Raw genomic sequence first — 12,003 nt, 5'->3', positions numbered from 1 at the left:
TTAATATATTCAAGAGAGTTCAAACTGAATGAAATGAGTGCATACAGTGCGCAATTTTAATTTACGCAATGGCTTTTGTAGAATCAAGCGTTGAAAAGAACGACAGTGAGCAATATTTTGGATTTTGAATTCAACCCAACGATACTGGAACAAACGAAATCCTTTTGCAAAAGGAAATGCACGTTCATAGCACATACATTTCAAACAATACATAGAGCACGCAAAATTCGCATTTATCTTAACGTAAGTTAAAGCTAAGTAATGTTGAAGTACTTAAGGTTTATAAATGTGCATGTATTCAAATGAAGTACACCATTTTTCCCTTTGAAATGTTTATTTATTCTTATAATACTTGTAGTGGTGATGGTGGATGTGGATGTGGTGGTGGTGATGAAGAGAGGGGTTGGTGGAAATGTTCGGGATTAAAGTTGTTGAAGGAAGGAATGAAACAAAGATACTTTGATGGTAGAGTACTGAATAGAAGGTTTCTCCTCAACTAGTCGTGGTGCTGTTGATGATTTTGATGAACATTTAGCTACCTTATTGCTATAAATAAACACAAGTTAATAAATAACACAAGTTAATCAAGTGTTGCCTGAATCAAAGTCTGAAAGTAAGCCAACACAGCTTGTAATTAACGATGAAGTCTAACAATTATTACCTTAAGCAATTGAACAAGAGGATGATAATGATGATGAGAGCGTATCATTTATGACTACTGATGACGATAAAGAAGAGGCTTTAGGGCAGTTAGACATAACAATGGTTAAAGGAGATACTACAACAGAGCCTGCTGATAATCCTCAGTGGCTCACTAACAAGTTCCTCAGAGTGCTTAGTCAACATTGAAAACAATATTTAAATATGGTGTACGGTGTACGTGGAATAGATAATGCTCTTATGATTGGTGGTACACCTGTCGATTTAGATTATCAATTCATCTACGTGGGAGTTGAATCGTACTTAAAAACTGTTGAACTTCTCCAATTAATATTCATACTGGTACTTGAGGAGTCTTACATAAGCTCGAGCTATCTAAGTAAATAGAAAGAATTTCTCATCAAAACAAACACTCACAAGAAGCATTAGAGTCCCTCTTAACCTATTCGCATTAGCGATAATACCAAGTGTGAGAAAATTATTGCGAAATCTTTTCCACGCAAACGATATTCTAAAGGTGGTGGTTCACTACCCCAACGTTAGGTATTGAGAAACAGCCTAGCAACAAACTATTCCTTTTATTATGATCCTATCGAGCTTGTTGATCGTCTTCATTTGCTCCTGATCTTGGGGGCAGGTTTCATATACAAATATTATGTAACTTAAGTACATTCAGTAACCCCACACAACCTGTGCACATTATGTGCAACATGGATTCAACGTTATTTTAGCGTTGATTTAACGTTACTTAAGCTTTGATTCTGACGTTACTTCAACGTTGATTTAAAATTGGGTTAACGTTGATTTCACTTTACTTCGACATTAAATTACCACCAAGATCATCATCATCGCCACGGACACCATAGCCACGTCTATAAGTGCGTTGCTTTATAACCTATACCGTCATTGATTTCATGCCATTCACACGTTTTGCAGCATCAGCATGATTTCCACTTGTCAATATTATCTAAAAGTTTATTCCCGAGTCGACGCCCTGAAGAGACATTACATGTATTCATGCAAGAAAACAAACAATATTCCCGTCAACTTGACTGGGTATGACAAGAGCGACTGTCATGAATTTAATCCTCTCAAGTTGCCAGAACCTCAACTAATAACCTATTTGACAACTTTATTGAAAAGTGCATGTGCTAATTTGACAGGTTTCCTATCTGACTATTTTATTCGTATTTTTCGTATTCATAATTTTGTAAGGAAGTTTGAATCTTAAAGCATATAATTTTTATCTTCTCCTTCAAAACATTTCCTATCCCTCGTAAATGTCAACAAATTTCGAGTGATGGTTGATAAAGTAAGAGTACTCTTAACCGGAATTCGATTCAAATACTTTGGGAATATAACAAGCTAACTTGGTGATAATACACACGTCTAGCACCAGAAACTTTTTGAACAGTTTCTCATGAAGTAGGCATGGATACTTGTGCTTTCACTGCATGAAAACCGCAGACAAAGTGCGTGTTTTCAAAAGTGTACTAATCACGTTGCCATAGTTTAGCCTTACTCTCAGGAAATTACTCATTTCTCTGCGATTTATTATTATTACTATCATTTTTTTGTATAATTTCTGAGAATTTTTAAACGTTTCTGCTTTTCCATCTAAACATTATTTTTCAGAATATTTAAAGTAAAATCCCTTTTTCAGAATATAAAAAAGAGGAGGGGCAGATGGGGAACATAAGCGTTTGCTCATGGTCGAGAACATCAAGACAGGCATCCAGACATGAAAGGTCCTACATATATTTTGGACGAGTAACCTGGTTAACTAGCCTCAAACTTCTGACCTTTACAACACGTAAGCAAATTATTTTTTCTACTGGTAAAAGTTTAATTCTTGTACTTATTTAAATTTCACGCTAATTTTCAATTCAACTCTATTTTAACTGACTTCATGGTGGCGCCATCTGTTATATGGGACCACTTATCGACTGTGTAGCTCTATGAACTGTAAAATGTTACAGCGTATCTATAAGAATTATAGAAGTTCATTGTGCAGACTTGTATGCCACCAAACTATACTGCACATTCATATTAGTCGTGAAAACTTCCTGAACATTTACGAATTTACTGCACATCCAAAATTATCATATAAGTCCACTGCGCAGCCTTATGCACCACTAAACTGTATTGAGCAGCCATATAAGTCATAGAATGTGTACTGAACATTTACAATTCTAATATGCATTAATTGCCATCGAAGAAGTTCACTGCGCAGTTCTATGTACTGTACAATACTATTGTGCAGCCCGTATAAATAACAATTTTTACTCATCTCATTATATTATTATTATTCTAGTTTTAATTATTAGAAAGGAAAACAACGACATTTGAAATTTGTACCGAGTGATGAGAGATAAGATAACTGTTTAACAATAGTTTTATAACAAAAGTAATAACCTAGAATGCCATTTTGTTATTGTGTACTTCAGTTGCGATATGCCATGATATTAACAACTGGTATAATGTATTATTAAGAATATTATTAAAAATAATATTTCAAATTCAAATATCCCGCATGCACGGCCGCTTGCGATTTTAGTTCCACAAGATCTCACATGAGCGCACGTGTTATTCCATAAGCGGCCACATTAGAAATATTTACTTTAAATTTTTAGCATTGGATGCATGGATTTTTCCACAACTAGAAAACGCATCGAGATCACACGTCGGACGTTCTAGAAAAACATTTATTATTGATTGATCTTCTGAAAAGTTTGACGACGTAGAAAAACTCAAGATAGAAAATCGTTAGAGATTATATTAAATTTTATAGAATGTTCGATTATATTCTAAAAAACTCAGGGGAATCTAAATGAAACTTGGTTATCACGATCGGTATTTTCGAGCTTCACCTCCTTCTTATTATTATTAACACTAAATAAATAAGCATCTAACCTATAAATAACAGTAGGTCGAACTTTTAAGAAGCCTCAAAAATCGCCTAGCTCATATAGGTGAACTATATTTCTGAATTTTTTCAGAATTCAGGGAAATTCCTGATCGAATCCTATAAAATTTGGTGCTACTTTTCCCCGGATAGTTAGTTTTGTTAAAGAGGGAGCTTCCTTTATCTTCGAAATCCAATTCTAGCTCTGTCAGTAGGCTATCCTGATTCGCTTTACTGCGTTTTAGACAAGGCGGAAGCTGGTTCGTACTTTGTTGGGTATAAATTGACTATCGGCCTTTTTCTATACATTTTTTTTTTTTAAAGCTTCCGTCGGATTATTTTGTTGAAGTCGCAAACTGTTAGAAAAGGGTTTGAATCTTCGCTAATCGTTGATAAATCCTACATAGTGCGCGCTCCCTGTTCTATATTGGCTATGGCTTTATTGGGTGGGTATGGAAATGTATATTCGGTATTCGGTTTTAGGGATTGTGACGGTGGGTTCGTTCGAATAAGTAGTGTGAACGGCGACGGAATCACAAAGAAATTTCTGTAATTAAAAGAAAGGTTAGGGGCTTCGAGCCAAGTTGCGAATGCTGATAACTGTCGTCTGTTTTGTTTCAAGAAGCTTCAAAAATCGCCTAGCTCATATAGGTCAACTATATTTCTGAATTTTTTCAGAACTCAGAGGAATCCCTGATCAAATCCTATAAAATTTGATGCTACTTTTCCCCGCATAGTTAGTTTTGTTAAGGAGAGAGCTTTCCTTATCGTCGAAACGCGATTCTAGCTCTGTCTTGCGGCAATTGCAGAAAGGTGACATAATGCAAGCCGATCATTTCCCTTCCTTTCGTATCACACCACTGTCTTCCTCCAATCAAGAATTCCTGACTAAACGCGACTCCTTCTCAGTTTTCCTAATTAACGCCTGCAAGCATACCGCTAAAAGACGTTAAACTAGAAAAACTTGGGTCCGACAAATGTTTAGGTCAATCAGTAGATCTTTTCGATCCTTTAGGCAGAAATCGATGTGGGGCAATCCCATATGACCTCTCTCGATTTTTATCTTTTGGAAAAGATCCGAAATTCTTTTATTATTATGGAGCGACGAAATCCAAAGTGAAAGATTCTCCCTCGAATCTCAAAAGGAAAGAGAATCTGATCTCAAAGTTGGAATCCGACTTTATAGGGAAAAGGGAAATAGAGCAAGGTTAAAGTTGGAGCTAGGTGCTTGTGAACAGTGTACCTAGGACTAGAGTTGTCTTGTACAGCGGAATCGTGAGTGTGCGTTTAATAATCTAAAGCCCTATAATGGAGAATTGACATAGGACTTCCCAGACCAGTTCCTTATTTCAGGTAGAACTTAAGTATAAAATTATTCGAACCTATAAAGGAAAATGGGTGAGCCTGCATCGTACCAAATGATTATGCCTATTATTGATAAGTGTGCCTTCAACGTTTACTATATTATAGGTGTATAATGATTTATGTCACCCGTAAAATAAACTTAACCTCTACAGTTCTGCTTGAAATAGGTGTCCCAATGTTATTCCTCATACGCTCTCCCAAGTTAGTCTCCACATAACCTACAAAAGGTATTAGCATCCCCTGATAGGGATAATAAACAACGATCCCCACAAAAATAAAACACTCCAGCCTCTCTGGGGTGACAGTTTGGAATTTCCACCGAGATCCGACTACCTACCATTAGATTCTTCTATAGTACATCATTGAAGGACATTCTCTTTTCACTTTATCTTCTCAAGGTGTATCTTAATGCAATCGCAGAGTTGAATTGGTGATAATTAAAACTTCACAATTTACGATCCACATGAAGGAATAACAACAACTTATTACACCCCAGTGGGCATCAAAGTTTGGCTACGTCTTTAAGACATCGTTACGACATCTGTACGAAAACTTAACGACATCCTATGTCCATGTCGTTAAGGTGTCTTTACGATATCGTAAATAAGTCGTATGATCTGACGATATCTTTGCGATATCGCAAAGACACCGAAACGACATGGACATATGGTGTCGTAAAGATGTCTTAAGGATGTCGTAACGATGTCGTAAAGACATCGCCAAATTTTGTGCCCACTGGGACATATTTTGTATACTTATTAGAAGGAATAAAATAGAATCAAAATATCACCGCTTCTGAGGAATAAAAAATATGTCTGTGAGGTGCATTACCGGTGCATTTAGAAGGAATTAAATATATTGAAAACACGTTCTCTTTGGGAGAATAGAAAACTGTGTGGCCTTGCTGAAAATTGCTATATAGGTTGCTATATAGAATCCTATATAGGAACCTACACAGGATCCGATATAGGATTCTACATAGTATGCTATATGTTTCACCTATAGGTGCCACCTATAGAAAAGGACATAGGATCCTATATAGGTGCCTGTATAGGACATTCCCTAATAAGGTACCTAATAGTGCGTAACTGATGGTGCCTAACTAATGATAACTCATGGTACCTAATGATACGTATGTGTCTAGATGCTCCTGGAGGACCAAAAAAACTTCTGCGCAGCCGTAAGTGCTATAAAATAATACTGCCCATCTGGATATAGTCCCGTGCAGAAACATATACAGGATCCTATATAGGATCCTTGATAGGATCCTATGTCATTTCCTAGAGGTGGCACCTATAGGTAAAACACATAGGTTCCTATGTAGGATCCTATATTGGATCCGGTGTGGGTTCCTATATAGCAACCTATATAGGAATTTTCAGTAGGTAGCGGTCACTATGGAAATAGAAATGAATAAGTTTAGGAGGTATCTTATTCTTATTGTGGCATTTTAGACAGATGGAAAAATCGCGCATTCAAAATAATAGAATAATTTTTATTTCTGCGCTGAAATCTGAAAATATTAATTTTTCTCTATTCTGCGCTTATTACCGGGTGCACACATGTAACCTATCATTATTTTAGGAGCATTTTCAGCGATTTCTAGCGGAGAAAAAAAAGAAACTTTGAACGACGATAAAGTCGAGATCATGTAACTAAGTTCGTCCATGAAATTTTTATGTAAAATGATTTTCATTTTTTTGGTCCTGAAAATAAAAGATAAATTTCAAATTGGAAACCCAGAAATGTGATCAAATTTACTCTTGGGAGTTTTCCAACCAACTTCCATAATTATTGACGTTTTAATTTTGACGTTGAATCAATCAGCTTATAACTATTGTTGACAATGAACCATCCTCCACACAAAAATGGTATGAATGAACTTAGTCAGGCGATCTTGACTTTATTGACGTTCAAAGTTTCTTTTTCTCTCTTCCAGAAATCGCTAAAAATGCTCCAAAAATAATGATAGATTACGTGTATGCAGATACTTATTTGTTGATTTGCAACGAATGTGCAAATTTTATTGCTTACATTATTTTTTGTAAGATTTAGACGATTTAGTCGAAAATCGGTGTCACGCGAAAAAAATCCGAAATGCATCAAACTAAAAATTATCTGCAAAGTGCTATAACTCGAATGGTAACATCCTATTTCATCGATTTATAAATAAAATTTCTTTAAAACTATAAGCATATTGATGTATGCAGACGTTCTTTAGTGCTTTTTATTTAATCTGTCAAATTTTAAACACGATATCTCAATCCGTGTGGACACAGTGAACACCAAAAAAAAATGCTCTTATCCGGGGACTAGTTTGGTCACGTGGTCACGAAGAGCATGTCCTTAAGCGTAAAGATGGTTTGAATGACTGTCAGAGGTAAAGCGGTTTGAAATACGCTGAAGGCAAGAACGGGTTAGACGCCTAAACCGTTTCTCCTCGCGGCCGTCACTCAACCCGTTTTTCCCCGTAGTCTTGTGAAAATCCATTTTGCGTCGCATCAAAAAACCAACGCTTATGAACTGACTGAAAATATACTTCCTACGACCTACGGCAGCTTGTTGTGTGTAAACTATGACATTTTGTGTATCCGCAAAATCAAAAATATTATTCTCCTCAAGAAATGAATTATTTCAGATCAATCTCAATGAAATTTCTGACATCGTAGTAATTTATCTAAATAAAAAACAAATTAAGATACATTAAACTGGTTTACCATCACAGACGTAAATACGTTCAAAAATGGATTGAAAATTAATTTCAATTTTCCGCTTTTTTTGGAGTTTAGATGCAATCCAGTTTTTCCCACATTATATATTAGTTTTAATTATGTGTTATGTATCATTATATACTTAAATGATGAATTTTTCACTAGAATAATTTAATTTTTAGCCAAAAAGATCCATTTCTATCCAAAAATACGATTTTTCATCGAAGAAGGATCATTTTTAACCAGAAATTGAATAAAAAAATGTTTCAACGAAATGGTCGAATTCTCAATTTAAAAATACCAATTTGCATACAAATTGTTTAACTTTGAAATAGAATTGATCAATTTTCAAATTATGCAAATTATGCCAGAAAGATGAATTTTCTACCAAAAAGGCGAATTTTCCACAAAGTGAAAATGAATTTAGAATTAAAACGATGAATCTTCGACAAAACAAAATTCATTTTTAACGAAAGAGTTTAACTGTAAACCAATTATTTGAATCATTTTCAACTAAAAACAGATACATTCGTAACAAAGAAGGGAAAAAATTATATTATAATTCTGAAATATTTCTTCTTTGAAACAATACTTCTACTCTACAAACTCCCTGTCCTAAAATAAAACCCATGATTATTTTCTAAAATTTCATGTTTCAAGTCATATAAATGAGGAGTAAGCAAATAAAACGTGATGAATCCATTTTTTTTAATGATAAGATGATTGATTCTGTATGTTTGGAATATCATCAATTCGATTATCAAACTTAAGTCAGCGAGAAAAACCTAACAGAGCAACAAAATTGCACAAGCTTTCTCGGGGTTTTACAGTCAAAATGTAAAATTTTCTAGAATTCAAGTGCATTAAATGATAGATTCACGTGAACAAGTAAATGTATTAATATTAGTGGTCGTACCCAAATGACGTAACTGATTATAGGCCCTCTCTAAGACCCGCCCTTCCCCTGTAACATATCGGAACAAAATATTTCTTTACCCCCCCCCCTTTCCTTCTAATTGCACGTAATTTTTAGTTTTGAGAATTTTTTGCTCGTCATTGTTAGTAGAATCAGGCAGAGTTCCCGAGAACTTCATTTTCAAAATTCCCTGATTTTTCCTTGACTAATTTTTCATTTTCCTTGATCATTAATATTCAAATACCAGCATTTTAATTGTGTAATATTTTTAACATAGAATCTTTCATAAACGGAATAAAACAATATTTCAGATACAAATCAAAAGTTTTTAAATCTATTAATTTATTTTAAACAAAAGAATTCTTTTTTACTATAAAAAATGACTTTTTAGCTAAGTAATTATATTTTGAACATACTGGTTCAATTTTTACTCTAAAAAGATAAATTCTCAACAAAAAAGTTTATATTTCAATTAAAAAAGATGAAATTTATAAAAAAAAGCATTTTCAATTCAAAAAGATGAATTTTCATGAAATGAAGGTTTTTCGCTCAAGAAATAAATAAAAGTTCATCTAAATTGTTGAACTTTTAAGCCGAAAGACGAATTTTGTGTATCAAAATTTAATTTTCAAACCAAGATATGACTTAAGCAAAAAGTTAATATTTCACGAAACTATTCAAACAAAATAGTTGAAAACTCAATCTCAATTTTTCTACCAAAAAAAATTGAATTTTTAATAATAAAAAATATATATATAATTTTTTCAGTCAAAAGGGATGAATTTTAATCAAATTGGTTGAATTCTATACCAAATGGTATTGCATTTTTATCCAAGAAAGATGAAATTTGTACTAAAGTAGATAAACTTTTAATTTAAAAAAAAAACGATTTTTTTAAAGTGGATCTTGCAGCCAGAAAAGATTTCAGTTAATTTTTCAATGGCAAAATATAACTATTAAACAAAAAGTGAAGTTTCTATAACATAGTTAAATTTTTTAGAAAATAGTAAAATATTCAACGAAACAGTTGCATTTTTATCCTAGAAAGGTAGAATTTCTCTTTAAACCGATGATATTTAATATAAAAAAACTAATTTAAAAGGAAAGTTGAATTTTCATCCAGAAAATATTTTACTTCTTTTTTCAACACTGACAAATGAAATTTAAACAAAATGTAAATTTTCTATCAAAATTTACGACTTTTCAACCAAACTGTTGAATTTTCAACCAATAAAGATGTCATTTCTGCTAATAAAGGTGAATTTTTGAGGATAGCGAACGAAGTTGCGTGATCTATAAAGTGTTAGGATATTTTAAATTAGTCCAAGGGATTTTAGAAGATTTCGGAGAATTTCAATGATTTTAAGGGAATTTAAAACCGCTCAAGGTATTTTAAAAAATTTTCAAGGATTTCAGAAAATATCCGATTGCATGTAGTTTTACTGGATTTTATAATATTTCAATGGCTTTCAAAGAATTGGCTCACAAGAATTAAGCAATTTTATGGGATTTTAAAGATTTCCAGAAAAATCAAGGTGTCTCCAAAGATTTCAAACAATTTTGAAGATTCAAGAATATTTTTAAAAATTTCAAATAATTTTCAATTGATGTAAATAATTTTAAGGTATTTCAAATGATTTTGAAAATTTGCAGGTATTTTAAAAATTGCAATAATTATTCGAGTTCTTGAAAAAATATCAAGGAATTTCAAAAGATTTCACAGGATATATTAGATATATTAGTATTTTTAATATATTACAATAATTTCAAGTAGTTCCAAAGGATCTGAAATAGTTTTAATGATTCTCAAAATATTTCAATGATTTCAATAATTTAAACTGATATCAAAGAATGTGGAATATTTCAGGGTATTTAAAGAGTTTCCAAGGCTTTTACAAGAGATTGAATATTTATCAAGTCAAATTGAAAGATTCGAATTATTTCAGATGATTTAAACAAATTTGTATGGGGTTTAAAAGGACTGACTAGAATTTTGTAAAATATGAAACGATTTTATAAGATCGAAAATGTTTTATGAGAATATCAGCAAAAGGGTATTATGATAATATAAGCAAAAATATGTTACAATTTTCCAAGAGATTCTAGAAAATTTTTGAGAAATAGAATAATTTTAACTTGTAACTTGCCTTAAGGTATTTTAATACAATTTTCAGGATTTCAGAAAATATCAGATTTCACGTAATATTACGGGATTTTATGATATTTCAACAGGTTTTAAATAATTTATTCATAAGAATTTCAGTAACTTCGTAGAATATCAAAGATATTAGAAAGAATTTTGAATAATTTTGAATAATTTTGAAAATCCATTTTTAACCATTTTGAAAATTACAACAAATTATCAAACGCTTTAAAAAAAATTCAAGCGGTTTCAATAGATTTTACAGGATATTAAATAACTTATGTCATGGTAGTCTAAAAATATTTCAATTAATTTAAGGTATTAAAAATGATATGAAAGGTATTAGGATTTTTTTTAATTCGTAATAATTTTCAAGAGTTTTAAAAAAGTCAAGACATTTGCAATAATATAGAGTTTTTTGGAAAAATTTCAAGGAATTTTTAGTTAATTTTAGTCATTTATAGATTTGAAGAGATCTTAAAAGCTGTCAAGGTATTTTCAAGAATTAATAACCTTTCAAGAAATTTTTAAAGATTTAAATGATTTTATTGTGTTCAAGAAAATTATCATGGTGGTTTAAATAATTTGCTAGAGTTTATAAAGATACAGAACGATTTTATAGGACCCACAAGGTTGTACACAGGCTATTTGAAAATATTTTAAGAGATTTGAGCAGATTTTTGAGGATTTCATGAAATATCATGATATTTCATTATATTGTATAGAATTCTATAATATGTTCATGTATTTCAAGGAATTTATGCAGAAGAAGTGAGGGGGTTTCGTAGGGTTCGATACATTTCAAGAGATTTTAAAATATTTTTTGCAATTAACTGGAAATTTACCCTAAGTTCTTTTAAATTCTTTGGAATCCTCTTAAATTATGTTTCTTTCGCTGAAGTTTGCCTCAAATCGTCCATATCACTTTTATACCAACACTTGAAAATCCGATTTTGAGTACTTGTAGAACAGGGCGAAACACAAAGCGTTATAACCCTACTATTGCTGGAACTCTCTGTGATTCGCCATGCTCTATAAGTACTCAAAACCTATACAATTTTTTGTAATAATTAACAAATTTGATTATTTAAGTTATACTTCGTATAAATATTGGTATTATAACATTATAATATAACAATAATAATATAATAATTTTTCTGAAAACCTTTTTATGGTGAATCCGGTTTTTCATCATAGCCACGGACTAAGTCAAGTGACGGTTGAGATGAGGCTGTTATAAGTTAATTTAATACGATGTTTTAAATCTTTTGAGCGGATGTTTAATTATAATAATCAATAATTA

General features: G+C 32.0%; 1 protein-coding gene across 1 annotated transcript in view; it reads left to right on the top strand.

Moving 5' to 3' along the window:
* The first annotated feature begins 2,336 nt into the window (after window positions 1-2,336).
* Window positions 2,337-12,003, top strand: part of LOC117175822 — a 12,722-nt gene continuing 3,055 nt past the window's right edge. The window contains exon 1 of the mRNA XM_033365584.1: window positions 2,337-2,473. Coding sequence (XP_033221475.1) covers window positions 2,347-2,473 — 127 coding nt within the window. The 5' untranslated portion in view covers window positions 2,337-2,346. The remainder of the gene's footprint in view (window positions 2,474-12,003) is intronic.

This window comes from Belonocnema kinseyi, chromosome 1 (assembly GCF_010883055.1).
Source record: "Belonocnema kinseyi isolate 2016_QV_RU_SX_M_011 chromosome 1, B_treatae_v1, whole genome shotgun sequence".
Taxonomy (NCBI): Eukaryota; Metazoa; Arthropoda; class Insecta; order Hymenoptera; family Cynipidae; genus Belonocnema; species Belonocnema kinseyi.
The sequence above is the reverse complement of the archived record's forward strand: the minus strand, read 5'-3'. Positions and strand labels throughout refer to the sequence as shown.